The sequence below is a fragment of the Alligator sinensis genome, unplaced genomic scaffold (genome assembly GCF_000455745.1).
Source record: "Alligator sinensis unplaced genomic scaffold, ASM45574v1 scaffold1054_1, whole genome shotgun sequence".
Lineage (NCBI taxonomy): Eukaryota > Metazoa > Chordata > Crocodylia > Alligatoridae > Alligator > Alligator sinensis.
Window position 1 is genome coordinate 1,113,008 of NW_005842480.1, and position 24,719 is coordinate 1,137,726.

A 24,719-nucleotide genomic window follows, 5' to 3' on the forward strand; every position below is an offset into this window, starting at 1 on the left:
CGCACAAGGAAACACACCCACACCATCTGCACTCGAAACCTTGATCTTTATTCGTGCCGGTTTCAGAAAGGATAAAGGTTTGCTCTTAGATCTTGTTGAAAGCAGCAATGTCGACGCTCTGGACCTGCAACACAACAAGAAACGCTGATGGAGACCCGAGAGCAGGCGGGCAGAAAGCAAGCTGGCCGGGGTGAATGCCGAACGGACGGCACGCGTCTTAATCGAATCGTCCAAAATGCTCCCAACAGAACTCTGTTTCGCCTTCACCGAGTCAGGAATTTACCTGCCCTGGAAAGGGGCGTATCCTAAGACTATGGACAGGATCATTAGCTCCAGAGCTGCCAGATACCGCGCAAGCGGATAAAAGGCAACGGTTCCCAACACAAAAAGTTTATAAATCAAAACAGTCGCCCAATGCATTCTGTAGAAAGGAGCGCGTCCTCACTACTGAGAAGAGTCCCGGGCCAGGCTGCAAGCTGGGGGTGATGCACGCTCCCTTCTGGCCACAGAAGACCCCCAGGGATGTTAAATGGTGATGATTTCACAAAGACCGCAGGTCAGAGACGGACTTTACAAAGCAGACTGATTTGATTTGTCAGTGCCCTATCGCCCAGTGGGAAAATGGCTCGTTTCTGCCCTCTGGCTCCTTCCCGCGTCCCTACCTGCTTACGTTTCCTGTTTGCAGCACGGTTCCTTCCCTTCCCCGCTCACCTCTGCTAGGAACTTCGCCCCCACCCCTTCGGCCAAAGCGGTCAGCAATTTAAACGTCACAATTAAAACTTTACAGCTAATGTCCCACTGGGAACAACGAGGGAGCCCACTGGTCCCAGAGCAGCTGTTTCCAGCAGTCTCGAACAATCAGGAACTGCACCAATTAATCGTGAAAACTGACCCTTTGGATTCAGCCGCTATTCTAAGAGCAGGGGGTGACCTGATGAACAAGGTGGCACAGGGCTGGGCCCCCATGAAGAGCTGGAGGAAGAGTGCTCTGCAATCAAGGGGGCCAAAAACCTCCGTTCTTTCTAAATGAAAATGTAAATCTTGCAGAATGGGAATATGCCACAAACACGTGGCAGGGGCCAAACAATCTCCTGGAGGCCTGGCCCACGGCTTAACTTACATAGTCTTCAAACTTGGTGATCTCCTCCTCCAGTATGTCTGTCCCAACCTTGTCATCTTCCACCACACACTGGATCTGGAGCTTCTTAATGCCGTAGCCGACCGGCACCAGCTTGGAGGCTCCCCACACCAGGCCGTCCATCTGAACGGAGCGCACGCACTCCTCCATTTTCGCCATGTCCGTTTCGTCATCCCACTGAAAAGGCAAACACAGAGAACCGAGCAGGCTTACCCACAGCTCCGAGGCTGACTTGGGACACACGGCATACCCACACTGGCAAAACTGTAACCTGGGCTGGCCACCCTGAACTTGCTACCGTCGATTCAAGTGACAGTGAAGTTAGAAGAACTTGGGCATTACTGTGGTTTGCAACTGAGGCGCAACCTCAGCCTCCCTACAAACTTGAGCTGAGTTCACAGCCAGCCTCTGCTTCCCTGCTAGGTGACCCAGAATGAGCCAGCTGGAGAAGCCTGCTCCTCCACCGCAGATATGGGCATGGCGACGCGCGCTTCAAGTCTGCACAGACTCGGCAACAAGGGCATTGCAAAGGGCTCCGAGCTGGGAAGCAGCCAAGAGACGGGAGACTGGACTCCACAGGACCCGGCAGAGAACGAGGCTGCCAAATGAAAGCGTCAGCTCTGCTTGCACCACGGTGCTGGCGTGCTGGGCAGGGCTCTGGCCGAGCGGCTTCCCCGTTTGCCGTTACAGTTGTAGCGCAGGCATTGCCACGGTGCCGCAGCACGCCAGGTGGCACTACCATCCTTGTGACGAATCCCACGCAGTTTGAGGGAGAGCAAAGCTCAGGTGCCCCCCGTGCCCACCCACGCTGATCCTCGGGCCTTTCCACCCGAGGGTCCCAGTTCTGCTTGCTGTCCCTGGGTTGCAGAGCGGAGGCTGCTGGGTTTTTCCCCAGGCTTCTGGGATTTTTGCTGGCTGGGAAGGAATCTTTTCCCCTCCTGTTGCTACATGCAGTGGAGGGAGGCTTTGTTTTCTTGCCTTGCTCAGGAGGTGCTGGGTGCTGCTGCAGCCCAGACTGGGATAGAGACCGGGCTGTGCCAACGCCCCTGCTGGGGCTAGGACAGCTAGAGGGGCTCGCGCCTCTGCTCAGGGTCAGACCAATGCCGTATTTGGGATCAAGAAGGAATTTTACCCCGTGGTCAAACTGGTATGGACTGACGTGGGGGAGATGGGAGGTGGGGCCCTCTCCCTTGCATCTCTCAAGTTCATTTTAACAATCCTTGCAGCAGACGAACAACCCTCATCCTCCTGCTTTACCCCGGCAGGTTACAGTGCCCTTCTGATGCCTTTGGGCAATATACCCTGTAGTTGTGCTGCATAAGGACTTGAACGGGATGGTTTGGATAGGGCTGACCCCGTCTCCAGCAGGGGGGTGAACTGGATTAGTGGTTCTCAACCTTTTTTGTACCAAAACCCACTTGTAAAACATCAGGGGCTAGCCCCAACCCAATGCCCCTCACTCCCAACCCACAGTCCCCCATGTGTGGGGTAGGGTGTGGGTGTGTGGGGCATGGGGAAGCCCCAAGCAGCCCTTTGCAGGGACTCCACCAGCCTGCAAGGGACAAGACACAGTTCCCCACGTTTTTCTCCTTTAAAGGAGAATCCATTTTTCAAGTTTGTTCGTGACCCTTTCATATATTCTTGCGACCCGCTTTTGGGTCATGACCCACAGGTTGAGAACTGCTGAAGCAGATGACTTCCGGACCTCCTGCCAGCTCATCTCGTCTCTGCCAACCCTTTCCTTTGCCCAGAGCCAGGCCAAGTGGAGTCTTCCCCCAGAGGAATCGTCTCCAGGGTAGGACTACGCAAGAAGCAAGACCAAAACTGCAGCAGGTCAGCGCTGTAACTTTGAGGACCCTGTTCTTGGAGGGACACTTCTCCCCCGCAGGGCCTCAGCTCCCCAAATCTACCTTTCAGCAGCACATACGTGGTAAGACACTCTCCTGCTCGCATATCTACGATGGTAGAGTCTCTGCTTGACGGACCATTGGTTTGTGCCCATATTCAGGGTATTTATCAGCTTCTGCTCCAGCAGGTGCCAGTTAGCTCTTCAAGAGAAGAGCAATAGTCCAGAGCAGGATGTGTAGCCCATGGGGCAGCCACATGATCTCCGACTGCCACCTTTACAACAGAGCAGCAGCAGCTCCCATCGGCAACAGATCCCATCGTGCTACAATCACCCTGCAATTCGGTGAGCCAGACCATCTCTGCTCGGCAGCTGCTGCCCACCCGTAATACCCCGATTCCCACAACGTCACTAACAGCTTCAGTATGAGCACCCTGTTTTGGGGCCAAAACATCTGCTGTGTAAGGATGCGCTTACAGGCTTGACATCCAGGAGGATGGAAGACTTGGCAATGAGGCCCGGCTTCTTGGATTTCTTTTCTGCATACTGACGCAGTCGCTCTTCCCGGACCATGGCAGCCTCCTGGTCTTCCTCTTCATCATCGCTGCCAAAGAGGTCGATGTCATCGTCGTCCTCATCCTCATCAGCAGCAGCGGGCTCAGCAGTTTTCCTTGCAGGTAGTGCAGAAGGCAGCTCCACTTTCTTGGAGGAAACAGACAGTGGTTCCACCTTCTTCATGGGGGTGACATGCTGTGGGGAGCAGGGTGGGAGGAGAGGAAAGTCGAGGTGCGAAGCAAAGCCACAAAAACGCTCGTCCCTTCACATCTAGTCCAACCCCCTGCTCCAAGCAGGACCAGCCCCAACTACATCATCCCAGCCAAGGCTTTGTCTACCTGGGTCTTAAACACCTCCATGGAGTCCACAGCCTCTCTGGGTAACCTGTTCCAGTGTTTTACCACCCACCTTTTGAGAGAGTTTTTCCTAGTATCCGACCTCAACTTCCCTTGCTGCAGCCTGAGCCCATTGCTCCTTCTGTCATCTGCCCCCACTGAGACCAGTCCAGCTCCATCCTCTTTGCAGCCCCCCTGCAGGGAGGTGAAGGCTGCTATTCAATCCCCCTTGGTATTCTCTTCTCCTGACTCAACCAGCCCAGTTCCCTCAGCCTCTCCTCACCAGTCCTGTCCCCCAGCCCCACAACCATTTCCGTTGCCCTCCTCTGGACTCTCTCCAATGTGTCCACATCCTTTCTGTAGTGGGGGCCACAGCTGGACACAGGACTCCAGATGTGGCCTCCCCAGTGCTGAATAGAGGGGAAGGATCACTGCCCTCCATCTGCTGGCAGCGCTCCTACCAATGCAGCCCAGGATGCCGGTAGCCTTCTTGGCACCAAGAGCACTGTTCACTCATAACGAGTCACAGGCTGCCTCAGTCGCATGCTGTGATGTCAGGCATTACTAGAAGAGGCTCCATTGCTGTGTCTTTGGGAGCGACATAAGAATTTTTGTACTCTACAGAGTGGGACAGTTAGTTTGATGCATCCTACAACCTGGAGCAAAGGTGAACAGACAGGGGCAAGACACAGCTCCCAGAGATGCTGTCCCTGATGAGGGAAAAGACACAGCACAAGCCATGTACAGTGTCTGCAGCAGGTCGAGCAGGCGGCACTAGACACTCGCCAGGTCCCACTGATTTCAACGTTAAGAGCAGTTTTTAAGGCAATTTAATGTGAAAGCTCATTAGTGTGGGAACAGCCAGCTTAGCTTCTGGCACCTTATTAGTGCTTGTTACTTTTATAGATATGTCCTTCCACCTCTGCTCAGCTCTTCATACCTCCTGAAGCTTATTCCAAGCAAGTGCTGGATCCAGCATGCAGCCATGTGCAGCACATGTCCCGGGCCCAGCGCATGGGGCAGTCTGGCATGCATCATAGGTGGGTCAACTTGCAACCTAGGGGCAGCACCAGCACTCCATGCGCCAGGTCCAGCTCACAGGCCACATCTTGGACACCCTGGGATAAGGATCAACTGCCCACCTGCACAGCAGGCAGATCTGTGGCAAGCAAACGAGCCTGTCTTCCACTGCTTAGAGTACAATACAATGAGAAGGGCTGTGGAAACACCCCCTCTGCCTATCTTCTGCAGTGCTACTTGCTATATATTCAGTACGTACCGAGAAACTTTGGGATTTCATAGCATATTCCTATTTATACATGCCAGGGTAGTCACCTGCATTAGCTTCACAGGTTTTGATGCACCTACGCTGTTTTACTCCAGATGGGAATCCACCCTATTCATCCCCCTGAGTGGGCTTTAGAGCAGGAATACCCCTGCCCTGCCTGTGCCATTGCAAGTGCAGCTAAGGAGGGTTTTGCTGTCCATGCCTCATGATCCCTCTGCAAGCATTCCCCTTTCCCTTCAGTGGCCTGAAGGACTCTAAATGGAGCTGGCACCTTGCAGGCACCCAGAGGTGGGGTTTACCTGGGTTGGTAGTGGTGCTGAGGACTGGTGAGAAGTAGAGCTTCTTTCTAGGGTGCTCAGGCGACTTTCCAGCTTGGAGATAGCGTGCTGGAGATCTGCAACAACTAGAGAGGAGAGAAAGACCGTTTTACTGGGTCAAGCTCTGATGCTTTGGTCAGGACAGGATGAGTTTGCTTTCAACCCAAAGTGCACTCCTTCACCCACAGGGTGATCCTCCCTGCAGTGTTAGTAAAGCCACCATCATCTGCGAGGCTCCAGCTGGTAGCACAGAGGACGCATGCACTGCTGTCAGCCCGAATCAGACGCGTGCTCTCGTCGGAAGCCGCCCTCACTTACCGCTGCGAAGGTTTCTGTTTTCCAACTCCAGGCTGGAAATCCGGGAGATGAGCTCACTTTGGTCACCGCTGGGGCCAGCGGCAGAGGTTGTGCTTGCACTCTGCAACAAGGAAAAACGGAGTGAAAAAATGGAGCCCGGTCACATGCTCGCAGTTCTCTGACTCGTGTGCCCGGGGGCAGGCATGACACCGGAGACAAAGAACTGGCACTTCTCTTCTCGAGCTTTTTAATGGCAACAGACGACCCAGGTAAGTACCAAGTTGCGAACTGCACTTCACCAGCTCCAGGTGGAGCCGAGTCGGGCTGGAACTATGTTAACATGTCACTTGAGCATCTTTCGAAGCATTTTACAGCGATCAGCTACCTGGAAACATTCCCGTGGGCAAGGCAGACTGTCTTGTGTTAGAGACACGGAAACTGAGGTGCAAAGCACTGAACCGACTCCCCCAAAAAATCAGACAGCAAGTCATGGGGGGAGAGCGATTCAAACCAAGGGACCCCAAGAGATTTTCTCCCCCAGTCCCTGCCCTGGCCACTACCTAATGCTTCCCTTAAAACAATTTAAGCTGACAAGAGCTGGAGGAAGAAGGTATTTCATATTTTGGTACCATTTTCAAAGCAGCTGGGTTTAACAGATATGCATTTTTCATAAGCCATTATCTGTGCCTCTGCTTAGGCAAGGACAGAAAATAAAACCAGTCGTTAAACTCCGTTTGGATTTGCTAATACTGAAGTTTACAAGTCCGGAGAGCACCACGCTCATTGGGGTGTCGCTTTCAAGGATCGGTGTCTCCATTCAGAGCTCAACGGTGGCAAAAGGAGTGTGGGTAGCAGGGAAAACACCCCTCATTCTGCAATACCCCTGCCTAGAGTTGTGTCCAGGACACTGTGGAGGGCCTGGTAGGACCGAGTGCTTTCAGCCCCTGGGATGGCCCTGCCGTAGCCTAGACCCCACAAGCATCTATGCCTGGCAGGGGTCAGAGAAGGTTGGATTACTGTCAAGGCAGCATGCTCACTCTTGGGGGAAGGCAGGGGCAGAGAAGAGCACTCTCTCTTTCAGACAGTCCCTTCCAGCTAGAACACAAACACAGGCGCTCACTTTGGAGGAAGCCAAGAAACTGGGCCAGAAGCTACGACTTACCAACACGCTCCAAGGTGCAAGGGCTAGCAGGCAGGTATTTCAGGGAAACACCCGACTCCTGAATGGTAACAAGGGGCAGCAAGTTGGCACAAGTGCCAGAAGCCAAGTCGCATAAAAAGCACTAATCCCGCAGACGTGGCTGCGTGCTCTCGAGCTCAGGTGTGCAGCTGCCCCCCTCGGTGAACCTTTGGTACTTTAGCCACATGCTCTGACCACCTGCCTACGGACAGACAGCAGAGAGCTGCTAAGTGCACCGTGCCAAGGCATCACAAGAACGCATGCTGGTCTAGTCCAAACACGAGCTGCTCTTCCCTGCACACACAACCGGGTTTCATCCATCTGCACGGAGACTTACAGTTGGGCGGCCTGACTGCCTCTTGCGGCGGGCGGGTGACGCTTCTTTGTGGCTATCCAGACCCGTCTTGTGCTGGAAAGGGGGGGGGAAGGTTTGGGAGTGTTTAGCAGACACAAGACGTGGAAAGGGCTGAAAGCATATTGCTCGTGCTGGGGCAGGTGTGTGCATGCGGGAAAACCATTCTCAGCCTCCTTGGCCAAACACACCATCCTATGAACCGCAAACACCAAACTGGGCAGGGCAGGAACACAGCCCCGCCGTAAAGCCTCCTGAATTGCCGTGCTAGGAATACACCAGATCTAAGGCAGTGGTTCTCAACCTCGTTAGGCTCAAGGTCCCCCTCATTAGACTCAGGGCCTCACTCAGGAAACGCCAGCTCTTCTGCTTCACTTGTTGTTTGACCGCGGGGAAGTAACAGAACAATTCTTCAGCGCAAATCGCTCCGAAAGACCACAACAGACCAGAGGGTTTCTGATCACGTCAATTCCTGTTTGAAACCTCTGGGTTTATCTTGTGAATCAGTGTAGGTGCAACCCGTGCTAATACTGCCTGCTTGTGAATCCCTGTACTAAGCGTGAGCTCTGCTTTCTGCTTAGCTCACCCAAGCACTGCGGGAGAGAACAAGAGACCCTGCCCCTGCCCCTGATTAACACTGGGCCTCCAGGCCTTTTCCCATGTGGAAAAATGAACGGGAGTGCGTTATACAAATGCTCGGGATGGATACATTACACAGTGCCTGGCATTTTCTGAGCACTATGCAAGGCAGGTAATTAACTGTCATGCCTGCTGTGCCCCCACATCATCACTGGGCCAAACAACAAGGGGGACAACACCCAAGGCTCATTCACCTGCAGCTCTACCAGAGTCATACACGCCACCCCTGGCTTACGGTGCCTGTCTGCTGTCTACATCGGACAGACACGGCGATCTCTGCACGTGAGGATGAATGAACAGTGATCTGACATCAGCTGCAGAAAGACACAAAAGCCTGGGAGAAAACACCTGAACCTCCCTGGATGCTGCATCGCTGACCTCCGCACTGCCGACGACCACGTGAGGTCCCTTCCAGCCCCACACTGCTGTGAGCCTGCGTGCTGTTCTCAGGCAGAAGAAAAAAAAAAAAAAAAAAATGTAAAAACCAGTTTGCACAGGAAACTGGAACAAGAAACCATCCGCAGACTGGGCTGTGTTCAGTGAGGTTTAAACAGGGATCTTATCCCAATACCGAGATTAGCTTGCGACCTCTCTGCTCCCAGGGCTTCTTTGCTCGTCTGCCTCCTCCCCCTGCCTTCCCACCTACCCAACCACCGGATGCTCTTCTCCGTGCTGTCTTTTCACGGCATCAGGTACAACGAACTTGTGTTCATAAAGCTTGTGCTCTCTCTCTCTCTCCAGATATCTAACTTTTGGTTAGTCTATCTGCCCTGCCTTCTGATGGTCTCCTGGAGGTCAGGGAGGCATCTCCACTTTGCTGACAGGAAGACAAAGTAGAGATGCGAGTGGACTTCTTCAAAGTCGCACACGCGATCAGTGGCAGCCAGGATCAGCTCTGAGTTCCTGGCTCCTGACCTGCAACTAAATCCACTGGAGCACAGACAAGAGCATTCATAGACAAGCGAAACAACTCATTAACTCGGCACAAGGAAAGTTGCACTACGCAACTGGCTAATTGCTGACCACTGCGGGTCTGCTGCGTTCCTCCCGCACGCTCCCTGGTGCTGGGAATGCTTTAATTGCTAATAAAAATAGGAAAGCCAGAGAGAGTATCAAGTCCTTTTCTAATACAAACCCCTCTTACCAGGGCATCTCAACTATTGCTCAGTGGGCCAGAAGGCTTGCAAGGTAAACCTTAGCAAAACCAGAGTGCCTCGAACTCTTCCAACACTAGGCCCAAAGAGCAGGCAGCTGGCTTAATGAAATAAGTGAATAAAAACAGTCTTCTGCACATTATTGGGACCCAACTGCCTTCCCCCTGCTCAAGTCAGAGGCACAAGGGAATACAAACCTGGCCAGGTGAGCACGAGATACACAAAGTGTTTTAGCTGTATGGACATTTGAAAGCGGAAAGCTGGCTGGCTCAGCTGAGCAGAGGGGACAGCAACTGCTCCATTAACAGGCAAGAACTTTCCGTTCAAAATAAATTGATATTCTAAGCCCTGCGTGAGACCCCACAAACCCCTCAAAGGTCAACCACTTGAGTCTAGCGAGCGCATTGACATGGCAAGGCTTAAAAGAAGTGTTGAATCCCTTCTCTCTCTCTCTCTCTCTGAAAGCGCTTTCATGGTAGTTGTTCTGTGAAGTGAGCTCAAGTCATGGATGCCACATCTTTCCTGGGAGCTGCCTCCTCATGTGCTCTGTGGCAGTGAAATCTGCTGCAGAATTCACGTCAGGCGCCAGATCCGTATGCCTGAATCACATAAAGACATCCCTCTCTCTTACGGGTACTAAAAAACCCCTTAGAGACAGGAATCAAACACAAGCCACTGAAGTGCAGTTGATCATGAGCACTTGGGACAAGAAAAATCAACAGGGCAGAGCTTGCCCCTTCACCTCAAGCAGTTAAATCTGGAGCCTTATGATAGCACTGGAAATTATTTCACTTCCCGTCTTCCTAGCAGAACTATCCAGCTATTGCAACACAGCTCCAGCAGGCCTCTTGGGGGGAAAACCTACTGAGACGAGAGAGTAGGGCAGGAAGAAAAAAAAAATACCCAATCCAAAAAGGTTTAGATACACATCAGCACCGACAGCTTAAACAGGACTTTGAAATGCCAAAATTTACATGCATGGTCCTTACTGAAGGGCAACCACAGTCTAAAAAATATCGAGACTATGGAGCATCCAAGAGGAGTCTTGAGGTTGCAGATTCCGATGATTTAACTTACACAAACCCCTGCTGCCAATGTTCTGTAACCCGATGGTGCTGTATGCTAGAGCATGGCTGCTTCATGCCAACAGACGTGTGCCCAGCTATACACCTCTTTAATGCTAGAGCAACTTCTAACAGGCCTGTCCCCAAATTAAAAAGCCACTCACGTGCACACATGCTTGCATGCATGCAGCATGTATATGCATGTGCGCGTGCACACACACACACACGAGCAATGCACTAAGGAACTAACATTTCTCAAGGCAGTGTAAAAACATCAAAAAGTAGGTTCATTCTAGGGAACTCATTAAGGACCTGAGCTTTTAAACCCAGTGCTTCACACACGGCAAATTCATTTCTGCTCCCCCATACGTAAATTCAGAGTTGTCACTAGAACATTGTTGACATTTAGTACGCCGTATGGCCTACCCAAATGGCACGTCCTGAAAAGTGGCTGGGATGGATGCACCCTCAGCAAGTCTGCAGATGACACCAAGCTGGGGGGAGTAGTAGATATGCTGGAGGGTCAAGGGACCTTGACAAATTGGAGGACTGGACCAAAAGAAATCTCCTGAGGTTCAGCAAGGACAAGTGCAAAGTCCTGCACTGAGGAGGAGCAATCCCAGGCACCGGGGCAGGCTGGGGGTGATGGGCTGGGCAGCAGCTCTGCAGAAAAGGCTGGGGGGACAGGGGACAAGAAGCTGAACAATACCCAGCAGTGTGCCCTTGGTGCCAGGAAAGCTAACGGCATCCCAGGCAGCATTGGTAGGAGCGCTGCCGGCAGATCGAGGGCAGTGATTCTTCCCTCTATTCAGCACTGGGGAGGCCACATCTGGAGTCCTGTGTCCAGCTGTGGGCCCCACTACAGAAAGGATGTGGACACATTGGAGAGAGTCCAACGGAGGGCAATGAAAATGGTTGTGGGGCTGGGGGACAGGACTGGTGAGGAGAGGCTGAGGGAACTGGGCTGATTGAGTCTGCAGAAGTGAAGACCGAGGGGGATTGAACAGCAGCCTTCAGCTCCCCGCAGGGGGGTGCAAAGAGGATGGAGCTGGGCTGGTCTCAGTGGGAGCAGATGACAGGACAAGGAACAATGGGCTCAAGCTGCAGCAAGGGAAGTTGAGGTTGGACACATGGAAAAATTAACACTAGGAGGGTGCTGAAGCACAGGAACAGGCTTCCTGGAGAGGTGATGGACTCTTCATCCTTGCAGGTTTTTAAGACCCAGGTAGACAAAGCCTTGTCTGGGATGATGTAGTTGGGGCTGGTCCTGCTTGGAGCAGGGAGTTGGACTAGATGTGACCTCCTGAGGCCCCTTCACACCCTCATTTTCTATGAATCTGTGCACTCTCCCCCCCATTTGTAGCATCTAAAAAGAAAGGGATTCACTACAAGGCTGGGAATGGGAAGCCACAGCACTCGGAGCAGTCTAATCACCAGGGAGACTGATTTTGCTTTCCAGAGCAGGGGTGGTGGGCTACGTGTGTGGAAGGGACCGGGCGCAGCTACCTCCAAGTCCAGGACCAAGCAACCGAGACAGAAGCAGCACCTCTGCGGGCTCCTGTTTCTGTTAAGTGATCGCTCTGCAGGGATCCAGAAACCAGAAGGAAGTGGCTGTTGTGAGGCTGATGGGCAGTTTGCATTTTAAAACCCACTTCTACTTCTTTAACTGAGTAGTCTCATTTCCATAATGGACTTACTCAAGTCACTGTTTCATGGTTCTCAGCTTTGGCTTCCTTCCCCAAGCTGCCGAAGGGCACATTGTGCCCAAAAGCTTGTCTAACCACCTCTCAACTATATTCAGTTGGTCCAACAATACGTATTGCCCCCAACCACTAGCTTCCCAGAAAAGGGGACGTTCCAGATTTTTAGGGACAATGCCTGCTAATTATCTAAAGTACTTCTGGTCTCATGTAAAATCAAGTGTTCTTTCTCTCTCTTTTGACTAGATGCCAAGAGAAAGCTGAACATGAAAAAACCCAAGGGCTGGTGAATTCAGCTTAGATAAGATGCTGAAACAGAAAGGTTTTGGTTCCCACAGCACCTTCCACTTGGGTCACAGCAGGCCCAGTATTTTATGGCTGGCTTTCTGCAATGTTTAAGATGGCTAAACCTTAATGTTCAGCGAGTTTAATGGTCTTCATCTGAGCAGCGCCCGGGATAAACGCGCTAGACAGCGCTGTTGTTTGCCTATTAAAATTTTGCAAGGCAGACATCCGGCAGACGCCCCACGTACCGCATAGGCACCATCCTCCAGGCAAGTGAAACCACGGGAGGTCAGCCTGTTTGTGTCTGCAGAAACGCAGAATCCAGTCCATTAGCTGCACCACAGACTCCTTAACTTCTGGCTCCTCCTAGCTTCAAAAGTATATTCCGGTGCAAATGCTAAGGAGTTTAGGAGACATCTTGCTGGATAAAACACCCCCTCTGCTCACAATCCCAAGAACAGGGACAGTGTGGTGGCCCTCTGCTTGCAGGCTCTGGCTGCTGCAGCAGGGGAAAGCCAGGCAGGAAACCAGACTGCAAGTACAAACATGCAAAATTAAGATGGAAAATGAGATCCTAAACAGTTCTGTGCATCTCAAAACCAGAGACTCACTTGGTATTACCCTGAGAAACACACAGGCAATCCAGGAGTGTAACCGGGCCATCTTTGGTGTTGCACAACTGTCCATTTATGAACAGTTGTAACTGCACAGACATAGGTAATCCTAAAAGGTGGGGAGCAAAGGCAGCAGCTATGCTACAGGCACTCTGTGGCCAGACAGTATTCCAAGATACCTCAATACTCTACCTAATTCATGAGCCACTGCGCAAAAGGGTGCAAGTATGGGAAAGGGCTGGGAGCTCCCCAATTGTCTCAGAACTCAGAAAGAAGAGCGAGCAGCACCAGCTAGTGGAGAATGGAAACGCTGCGGCTTAAAATCCACTGCAGCAGTCTTGACCCGAGTTTCTCCCCACGGTATGTCTGACCCAGCTGGATGGCGCAAACCCAGGACCTGGTGCTTGCTCCCCGAATACTGGGGAGCCTCCAAGCTCTAGGAACAGTCCAGGTTTGTGTAAGCTGTGCAATGGAGAAGTGTAAGAACTAGGCCAGGCATTCACTCAAAGGAGGGCAGCCTAACCCAGCCGTATCCGATTCCAGCCCGATTCCCTGCCTACCTCGCTCGTATTTCTGAGTGCTCTTGCGAGGGGGGGATACCTGTACAGACAGAAGCAGCGATTTGTCCAGTGTCATAAAGGAGGCCCAAGGCAGAGCAGGGAATAGAGCAGAGGGCCTCAGTGTGCCAGTCCAGAGCCCGCCCTACAGAGAAGGGACTAGCGCAGGACTCTGTTCCAAGCTCAGTCAGGACGTATCCAACCTCATGCAAGGTACTGCAGCCCTCTGTCAAATCTCTTGCACTATTCAGGACTCCATACACGCTAGCTGTCATGTGCCATTGCACACACACATTAAAAGGATGCAAGAGGAAAACACGTTAGTATCACACCAAGAGGCTGAAATGGATGGTTATGTGGCAGAGATGACCATGCAAAGCAGAATGAAAGGTATGTGCAAATGTTTCTGGCATCAGCTTCTTTTTTCTTTAAACCGCCTTTCAGGAGATCTGCTCTATTAGCCACGAATCCTTGCAAGTTTTGCCTCAAAATGTTAATAGGCAGCAATGCCAAACTGCAGATCCATGAAACGCAACCAGAGAGAGCTAGGAAGAAGGAAGAATTTTCTCTTTTTCTATCTGTCCTTAGCTACAGCAAGGATGACTCTACTTCCGTGTACAAGTCTCACACTTTTAGGGGTGAAGGAGGAAGAATCTCTCAGATACCAAGCACAAAAACCCAAAGTAAATCTACAGATCGGGCTATGCAGCAGTATATCACACATCCTTACAGCAGCCATCCATTAATAACGAGGTTTCCGAAGCAGAAGTGAAAGCAGGGACTCTGATATTTCAACCTAGTTTCTCTTTCCAAGTACCTGAGAGCAAAAAGCCTATAATTCATACTCCTTAGTCTGTGCCCCAGCAAAGAAGGTGGCTAGCAGCTACTGATGCTCCTTAGGATACACCGTGAATGCACAAGTGCTTTGCAGTACAAATGCCGCTGCCCTGCCTGCTCTAGAGCTCTTACGAACCAAGGCAGGGTGAGATCAATACCAGACCCCAAGTAAGCGGGAGGAAGAGGTCATCAACGCCACAAAGCTGGTTGGATAAGTGTTACACAGCTGGGAGGTTTGCCGTGTTATATGGAGCCTCTGGAGCAGCTGTGTGGTGAGATTACACGGAGCCTTCCTCTTGTCAGTGGCCGTGTCACCATGTGCATTTATGCCGGCATAAATTTACTGCACGCTAAATTACTGCGCAGTAAGTGGGAATAGGCCAGCATCTACACGTGCAGATGTTAAAATGCATCAGTGCTGTGTAAGGACTAACTTAGGACTAAAGCTAGCCCTCAGTTAGTCCACAACACACAGTGTTACTGCACAATAAAGGCATTTACATGTGCGTTACTGTGCAGTAACTAATCCGGTGTAAATTTGATACCTGCATCCTGCGGGTATCAAGTTTATACTCAAGTTGGCATAAGTCACCATATTTACTGTGCAGTACAGGCATGCACATGTAGATGTGTGCCCATACTGCGCAGTAACTTCAGTTACTGCACGGTAAATGCGCGTGTGTAGACATGCCCGGCGAGTGCTATAGTGCAATCTCTTTTTCCAAGTGTGTTTTGCACCCCTCGCTGTCTTCCCTGCAGGACTCTCAGGCTCTAAGCCCAGGCTTTGGGAGTCCTCCCAGAGATTCCCACTGCCTGAGGTCTTTCTAACTAGAGTAGCTCTAAAATCCCAAACACTGAGATTTCCACAGAGAACATCAAACACAGGACCAACCAGAATCAGAAGAATCAACATCCTGAATATCAGGATATTCAACTGCCCTTCAAGCAGAGCTGCAAGTTCCACTTATCAGGCAAGGTTGGACTCAAGGTTGTGTGTCCAGCCCTATGACCAGCAAGGGGTACGGAGGCAAGAGAGATACAATTCAGGGTGCTTGAGAAGGGGCAATTGATCTCCATCACAAAAGCAGCCTCAATTCAACTCCTTATTCCTATCTGGAAGACACTCCAATCTTGTCCAGGTTGCTGAGTGAGTTCTTCACAGCCCAGGACCTTTCAATCCAACATGGATGTTTGACTTGGGTCTCAACATTTGTATGGAAAACCTGAGCACATTAAATACTTACTAGTTATTCGAGTCAGAACCCCCTCCCACCCCACCCCTGCTAGCGACTGGAGTGTCCAACACGCTTTACCAAAGAAGGGCCCAGCAGCAGCACTTCAGTCGATGGCAATACATTTTTCCCTAGGTACCCCCTTCTTCATTAGGACTTCAAACCAATGTTAGCATCCTCTTTGTTCCCCTTTTTCCTAATTCCCACACCCACAACTTGCTTCCAAGACCAACTTAGAAAGCAAACACACCACCACATTTTCACTTCCTATTGTGCCTGCTGGCTTTACAAATGCCAGTTGAGTGCAGGGTGGCTCAAAGAGGGTGCACAGGTGGGTCTCAATTCCTGCATCACTGAAGCCTGTGGCTGAAAGGGAAGTTACAAAACAGAAGACATGAGGTGGGGACCAAGAGAAAAGCAATTGCACCCATCCCACCTGCTCAAGATACATGGGCTGTAATTAATCTGCTAAGAGACATAATTTTATGTTCTATATAAATAGCCAGCTTCCTTCCACCAGAGGAATTACTATACTCAGAGAGCATATTGGCCTAGCAAGCCAGACACTTTTTCTAGTACCTCACAATGGAGGTACTAAATTTAATGCGCATTAGCAAAAGCACATTAATGAACATGTAGATGCACCCTGTTTGTAGCTGACATTTTCAGCCCTGCTTTCCAGATGAAACGGGCACACAGATTGCTTTGGGGAGAGCCTTCATTTCCTACCCTCTCAAGACTACCCTTCCTTTCCCTGACAAGCCAGGTCCAGGATCTAAAAGTTTCCGTCCGAATAATCACAGTGCTTAAAACTAGACAGCAGCCTTGCAACACATTGATTGTACATATGCAGCAAAATGACTCCAGGAGAAGGCAAGATTTCCAAAGCCATTTTAACGCGTGTTCAGAGTCAAAGCTAATAGCCATGCCAAAGTCCCCGGAAGCAGCAAAAGAAAGATGCCAATTTTCTTTGCACATACCCTAAACTGAAAGCAAACAGGAAAGAGGAGGTGGCAGCTCAGTGTACCCCAGGATAACATCATGCCCCAGCTGACAAAGTGCTATTGTCTCTGGGCTCGCCCTGCAGGGCTGTTCCAACACTAGGCCATTATGTATTAGTTTAGGCTGGTAGGAAAATCGTTCCGCCCCAAGGAAAGGAAAGAAATGCAAAGCTGTTGAAGAAATCACTGACATTTCACCCTGATCCCCTTAGCTTTTGATTGTCAAGGCATTGTGGTATGGTGAGCAAAAGCAGCATGCATTTCTGGTTAATAAGGAAGTGTTCTTGGTAAGATGGAGCTGGGCTGGTGGTACACAGCACTGCACACCTCGTCTGTCCCCTTTCACTCAAAACAAGAAGCCACACAATCTATGGAGCTCTGAGATGCACCACAACTAAAAATGATTGCAGGTAGCCAGCTGGTGAGAGAGCTTGGGTACTCACTCCGGCCAGTGACTTCTGGATATTCTCCCTGGCTCTGGCAATGTCACGTAGGATCGTGCTGGCTCCGTTCTCCTGCAAACAGTGCAGAAAGAACCAAGATTCTTTTAAAAAATACGAGACATGATAAATTGCTGAGGGCAGTTACAGAAAGGGGGGAAAGGCTGAATTCTGTGCAACCATCAACCGAGTTTGAAAAGCCACCTGTGAGAAACATCAGCTGAGAACCAAGACTATGGTCCTGCCAACTACGGACTGCAATGGCTGCAGCTTATTTTTGGGTCCTGTCAGACTATGGCTTCTGTCCAAAGTTTGAGCGCCCACCAGCTATTTGCTTCTCCCTAACATGACTGACAGGTTGGCTCAGCTGCCATTTGGAAAGGAGGCTGGGATTACAGTAGCACACCCTTAGAGCTCTGGTCAGGCAAGCCATTTCCCTTAAATTTATCTGTGAATGCCACGCAAGCGCAAGGCGTCACACTGACAGCCCTAGCGACAGAAGTCTTCTAGTTCTGCCCAGGCAGCGACAGAACAGATTTTCCCCGCTTAGATGCTGAGTCTGCTCCTATGCTGGAAACTCAGCTGCATCCAACCTACTGGACTCTGAGGCCACCACCAAGGGCACCAATTATTATAAAGCAGCGGGTTCTCCATTGTGGACCTCTTCCCACTGGAAGCGGACAAAGACCCCCAAACTCATTTCATGCAGGACACAGATAATCTTGGGTCAGCGCAGGTGAGGAGGAGATCTGCACACTTCCAGACTCAAGACAAATGTTATGAAGTTTGCAGATACTTTTCCTTCTGGGGGGAGAGTGCTGTGAAGCATTCAGGTTTTCTGCCAGACAGCTGGATTTCATGTCACTTCTTGCAGGCAGAGTCTCACCTCCCCTAAAAGTTCCCCATGAGCCATGTAATAATTTGACCTTTCCCTCCCTACCACAGGTGACAGAGGTTCATGCTTCACCCACGGCCTCAGGGCTTTGCACATCTATTGTAGGAACATCAACTCTAAACAAATGCTGCAGAGAGCAGGTGCTACCACTATGCCAGTGAAGCCAGCAGAAAGGCAGCAGAACATGCCTGGAAGCTACTATTAAAGCAATAAGCTTTGTTTATACGCCCTACCCTGCTAGTTGCAAAACAGCCATTTAATGTTTCAAGCAGCTTTCCACATAATTAAACCCATATGCAGTTAACAGTCCTTTGTGTTTTAAGAAGGGGTCATTGCCTTGCTGCCATCTACACACTGATCTAATTGAGAGAGCAGATTGCACAGGAAGGGAAGCGAAAGCTCCGCGGGCTACTTCATGCTGGGATTAGTGTTTGATTCCCACCCTCCTGCCCCCGTGCTCATCACTGCTGTTTGTCAGAGGACTGTCTCACCCTGGGGCCTGCTGGAAAGGGAATGCAGTTTGGTGTCCCTGGTGCTCTACCATCCCTGTGCTGCCTGGGGCCACCCAATTTCCAGCCCTGCCTTGCAAACAGAAGGCTGGTTATTCCTGAGCCTTGACAGAACAGGTGAGTGTCATCGTGAGAATTACAAGTTTCACTCACGTATGCCAATTCCTGGCCTAGCATCCCACGGCACCACCATGCCTGATCTCCAATTTTCAAGCTGGAATGCAAATTGCCTACTATGAACACACAGATCCCACTTGGTGCCTATAACACATCCGAGGAGTGGAAGAGGCAATGGGTTGTAAGCCGTTAACTCTCCACTTCTGCTCCCTATAGTCACTCACTGGATAAGGGCACGTTTCCTTCAGATGTACCACAGGTCACTGAGTTTTGAACCCAGGGATTCATAAACTGCACCTTCTGTTAACGCAGGAGGGTCCCTCTAGCAATTCTTTGCCGTCCACAGAACAAGAGGGAACATGGAGGCTGGCTGGGAGAGTCCAAGAGGAAAATCCCTTCCAAAATCATTGCTGCCTGGCCTTTAGACACACATACAGCTACGAAGGGTCATTCTTTACAGGCTAATCTCGGACTCCACCACCCTGCAGAAATAACTCCCTCGCTGTCTTACCTGCTGGCATGAAGAGCTGGCAACCGGTCCGTTAATCTGCTCGTAGTATCTCCGCTCAGCATCGTCATACTTGTACTTATCAAACCAGATCTTCTCATGCATGAGGAAGTTGGCTGCCATTTCTCTGCAGAGAGAGATGGGACAAAATGAAGACGTGGGAATATGGGAAGGCAGTGGTTAGCATCCAGTTAGTTGAGAACGGCCCTATTTCCCCGCTTCCCACAGGGCAATACATTTCTGCACAGCCGCTTCCTCTCTGGTGAAAAGCTTTAAGCAAATGGGATCCTATTAGGAAAGCAGGACAATCTAATCACCTTCCCATCTGCCTGATCTGACCTGCATTTAGTAACAGCATGAAGCAGAGACCGGACACGTTAGTCTGCCCTTCCCTCCCATGAAAACAGCAGCTTCACCAGGATCACGCTAGACACAAATCAGGCAACACAAGTGTTTAAACTGTGTTATTTGTCACAGCTCCCTCGGCCCACGCTCAGAGACCACTGGCCTAAGACACCCGTGCAGACTTGGGCGTGAAGTGAAGGCAGGAGACTAAGCACAACTTGTGCTGCGGACAATACCAAGTACAGAGAACAATACCGCACCCCTTCTCTATGGGGTACAAGCCACATTACCACTGTGTTTTATCCAAATGCATTATGGGGAGCAAGTCTAACACCTAACTCTTCAGCATACTCCCATCAACCCACTGCAACCCTGCCCGCTTGTGAACCAGAACCATGCTGGCTCCAACTATGCTGACACCCTCCCGTGGGCAATGCAAGCCCAGTTCTGGGCAGGACCTTGCTGAGCATGATACAGAGCCACACGGCCCCATCCTGACCGGGAACCCCACAACAGGACCCCGCACGACCCTAGCAAAGGGGATGCCAGCTGAAAGCCTCGTTCCAAATCACAAAGACAGCGCAGTCAGGTATCTATGCAATGACCCTGCGGCCATTTAGAAATTAAGTTTATGCTGCTAGGGAAAGCTTCCCCCTAGCACTTTTCAAGTCACCCACACTCCCAACTCGACTGGTTCCCAGAGGGGTAGCAGGATGCCTTAACATGGCTGTGACAAGAGGCTAATCCACTATTTTGCACATGGAAACAATGAATTCGGGGGCAAAAGGGTTAATTTGCAATGACACCATTAAACCGCTTTCAAAGGCTGTTTTATATGCCAGTGGAGGATACAGGGCCCACTGCAGGTGGACTGCAAGAGGGCAGTTAATCTCAAGAGAGAGGGCAGATCAGGTGAAGGCAGGAAGAAAAAAGGATTCACAGGAGCGTCTCAGTGAAGCGTCGGCATCTGGCTGCATTAACAGGAAGGCAACAACTAAGGAGTGGCAGCCAACGCAAGGGGCATCGATTCTATTCTAATGCCGTTAGGTTTTCTGGCAGGCTGCACAATCCTCCGCTCAAAAACTCCAGGCGACTGACTTGTGCTTTGCACTGTACAGCTGTACAAACATCTGTCCCAACACCCACCTGCTCGGGAAAAGCGGAAGCAATCTAAAGACACCGCTACCGTATTCTATCATCCCTTTCCAACATTCGCGTTGCCTCCGCAAGGCTCCTCTGAAATACTGTCCAGATTCACATACCTTCAGGAACCAAGCACAATCCTAGCTGTGCACAGGATACTGCATCGGACATTGCACCTTTTGTACCGACACAAAGACTTTATTTCATGGGTAAGAGATGTCCAGATGCACCTTTTCTTGTTTCATCCAGCCCGAGGGAAACTATTCAAACAGCAGGACTCCTCAGGATCAGATTTCCCTTCCAAGAGATCTATGCTCTGAATAATTTAGCACCGCTAAGCTGACTCCTACCTGAGAGCTACAAAGCAAAGTCTACGTATTGGCCCCTGGATGAGCGCGCTGACCAGCTCCAAGTCAGAGAGCAACACGGCCCAGGAAATTAAGAAGAGTTTCAGGTTAAACAAGAAACTCACAATGATGTAAAAGTCAAGTAGAGAATGGGGTGGGGAGCTGAAATGCTGTTCTGCACTCATCTAAAACAAAGGACTTTTAAATATTTCCAGCCTTTAAATAGAAGTCGACTACAGGTTTCCCTCACCAACCACTGGGGTTGGGGTTCCTGAGCCTTGACAGAGCAGGTGGCCACTCAAAGCTGTATACCGTGGTAGCCAAAATGGTATCTGGAATATTAAGCGTGGATACTCAAAACTGTGGCTGGCGAGGGAAACCTGTATTATAATTAGACTCTGTCCAGGACTAACTGCCTTCATTTTTACATGCCTTTCCCTTCCCTGACCCTGTTTTTATTTGCACAGCAGATGCCTTTTGATCTCCATGTTGAACAGCTTTCGGATAAAATGACTTAACAGCTGGGCAAAGCCAGCGCCCCCCACAGCCACGCAGAGGGATTGCCTGTTACCTCCAGCGTGAAGCATCGAGTCTAAGACTCGATGCTCCTCGACAGACCGAACACACGTAGAGCCACCGAAACGTAGCCATCTCTTGGGTGGAGGTCAGCAACAAATGTCCAAGACACCCGAGGCCAGGTCCTCCTCTTGTGAAGGGGGCTGTGATATTTTTTAGGAGTCAAGCAAAGGCAAAGGTGGGCCTTCCCCCGCTATCCCCAAGAACAGCTATACAGCAAACTGCCTAAAACTCAGTTTAGCAACCCAAGAAAGATAAAGGGCTGCATCTCCACTGTTCAGCTTGCAGAGCAAGGTGGAATTGGGCAAGTGGATGAGGGCCAGCGCACGGGACCCAGGGCCAAGTGCTCCTAACCCAATAATTTGTCCCCAGCTGACTTCGTGCCCTGGGGCAGGGGGCTGGATTCAATGATCTTCCGAGGTCCCTTCCAGCCCTAACGTCTATGAAATCTATGAGTTTTAATAATAAAATGATGATTTTATCATATCCCCCCTTGACTTCCAGCTCTCCGAAACCTCAACCAAGCTGGCTGACATCTCGGAGCCCATCTATCAAAGGCTAGTACCTACCTAGCTCCCACGGGCACTGAGGGGATTAGCTATAGCAACTCATCACAAAGCTGAATTACTTCACAAAGGAATCGTCTCCTCAGTCTCCCTGCCCAAAAAGCACGGCCTGTCTAGGTTAAGGGGGACCTTTGACCCCTCCCCATCTCCTCTATCTGCACATGCTTTCCATCCTGGCCCAGCAGTTTTGAGTTGGAAATGTTACCCCAGAACAAGCTTTTCCTACTTAATTTCTGTTGCGGGCGAGCTTGAGGCACCGGGCGCAGGTCGAGACGGTTTGGGTAGCGTGCACTTATGGACCCGGGCTTCCTCCTCTTTGCTCGCCATTCTCGAGGCCTCGGACACATAGTATCGTGCCTCGGCGCTGTCGTAGGCGGGTTTATTAAGCCACAAAGACTCGCTGTCCTCATGCAGCAGGAACCGGGTTGGGGAAGGTTGTTTGGCATCTCTAGGAAGGGAAGAGTTGGCGGCGATGATCTCCACGCGTTTGACCCCTGCTCGTTTCCCAATGCTACCGCTTTTCTTATCCTTCCGGCTCTGCTTCAAGGCCTCCGGGCGGCCCTGTTCCTGCGGCCTCACTTTTCCAGGAGGATGCCCATCAAACATGTTCTCGTAGAAGCACTTCTCGGCATCGTCGTAAAGCGGTTTCTCCAGCCACACCTCCGACATCAAAGCTTGCAGGCTCGACATCAGCGGCTTCCCTTTTACGGACTGGTGTCCAGGACTGGGTAAGTGGCTGACGAAAGAGGCAGAGGTGGCTGACGAAAGAGGCAGCTGGAGCCACATCTGCAGGCAGGCCTGGCGTGGCAGGGGTAGGCAGGGCTGTAACGTAGCCTTCGTCTGGCGTTCTTTGCCCCGCGTTACTAGTGCCGCTGTTCGATCGGAGGTCTAGGAAGTGCGGAGGAACAAAAGACTGAGACCTTTCAACAAACGCTTTCTCGGCATCATCAAAGTCAAACTTGTTGATCCAGATGTCCTGAATGATGTGATGACAAGCAATCAGGCTGCCATGGGTGCAGTGCAAGGCGGCCAGGTTTCTCCTGCCTGTAGAAACTTCCTGGACAGCCTCTGCCCAGGGCGCCAACGCGGACGGCTCAACAGCCAGCTCCGTCTCCGAAGCCGCCTGGCTGAAGTCATCCGCGAGTTTCTTTCTGTACGCGTTTTCGGCACGATCAAAGAAAGGCTTCTCGAACCACACGCGATCGGCTAATAGACCCGTCAGCACAAAGTCTACCTTGGAGACAGAGCCCTTTGCTTTTGGCGAGCGCTTCCTTTTCTTTTGCTTCTTCCCATTTCTGGCTCTTTTCAGGTCTCCTTTCAAGTCGCTCTCCGCCGAATCTTCATGGCACACCCCATTCACCGCCTCCACCTCTACTTCCACTTCCGGGCATCTTTCTGGGGCTGAGGCTGCCAGCGTTGCTTCTCGTTCGTAGTGCAGACGCTCTGCTTCGTCATACTTGTGCTTGTCCACCCAGACCTTTTCGGCTGGGTACGGGAGGTTCCTCGTCCTCATCTTCCGAAGAGCGGCAGCATTAAAAGACAAGCACAATCATGTAGTCGCATTGTAACTAAAGCCAACGACATGCACTAGATTTGAAGCCTGACAGTGATCTAAATAAGCCACCCCAAGATCAGGATTCATGTACTGAGAAATGGTCCCCCATATTATTTAATTTCCTTTTGCATAAACATTTTTGCATGAAGGAACTGAGCTCTGTGTGTGTGTTTAATCCAAATGCAAAACGGACTAGATTTTCACTCCTCCCTCACCTACCTTTTTAATCATCTACTTCCAGGTTTATTCCTGCCATACTATAGCTGTAGTAAGCCCTCAAGACATAAAAGCCACGAGCCCTATATGGTTCATAATTTAAAGCACAATTATCAGCTTAGACTAAACAATCATTTTATTTTCAGAGTTTTACTGTCTAAGAAAGGTATCCAGGTTATAGTCGTATTGGTCTAGAGGCTAATGAACTGCTGGCAGAGGTGATATCTTTTATTAGATCAACTAGATGTTTGCAAAAACAATTATTTGCAAGCTTTCAGGCACAAGTACCCTCCTGTCTAGGAAAGAGTATTTTTCCCAAATTGCCATCTGTCAAGTGCCAAGCGCACACCAACTGCTGAAACTTCCTGAGCCTGACCAAGGGTTTTTGAACCCGAAAGCTTGCTTAATAACTCTTCTCCAACCATTTGGGTTGGTCTAATAAAAGATATCAAATTCACCCAAGGAACCTTGTCTGCCTATGTCCTTAGACCAACACGGCTACAACCTACACCCCTGCAACATACAGACTAGATGATCTTAAATGGGTATTTTTGGAAGGCTTAAAAGACCTTAAAGCCATTGCTTCATGTAGGATATACCATGTATTGTGAACTGCTGCTGTGACACCAGAATTTTTAGAGCATATGGAGATTATTTCCAAATCTGTACAAGGTTATCGGAGATGAAGCAGGTTTATGGGCCCTTTTATATTAAAAACATCTCTCAGTGAGAGATTTAACTGAAAGATCCCCTTTCCCTCAGTGTGCGAGGCTACTGATAGACTGGACTAAAGTTATTTATTAGGACAACAATTCACTGGCTTTTGGGATGCACATGGGAAGCTTAAATATGTTGAACCCAACTCTGACAGTTACTGGATTTCAGTTTAAAACCAACTGCTTCTTAATAAAAAGGGACCAATGCTAACAATTTAAGGGTTTTTTTGCTTAACATATATTTTAGGGAAAACGTCCTATACAAAGAAAGTAGAATATGGCATTTGCTTTGCGTACGCCGTCTTGTTATGGCTATTTAGAGCACAAGACATGCTGAATTAAGTCAAATTTAGCTTCCAGGATACCTAAATTATCCAACATAATATGGGAAGAGC

At 50.4% G+C, this 24,719-nt stretch overlaps 1 protein-coding gene across 1 annotated transcript; it reads right to left on the minus strand.

Moving 5' to 3' along the window:
* Positions 1-27: 27 nt before the first annotated feature.
* EEF1D (eukaryotic translation elongation factor 1 delta) lies at positions 28-23,350 on the minus strand. Its single transcript, XM_014523388.2, is given in 9 exon segments — positions 28-124; positions 1,121-1,315; positions 3,462-3,734; positions 5,462-5,565; positions 5,798-5,897; positions 16,835-16,906; positions 18,864-19,022; positions 22,063-22,587; positions 22,589-23,350. Coding segments are annotated over 9 exon segments (2,229 nt in total). The 3' UTR covers positions 28-85.
* Between the last annotated feature and the right edge of the window lie 1,369 nt (positions 23,351-24,719).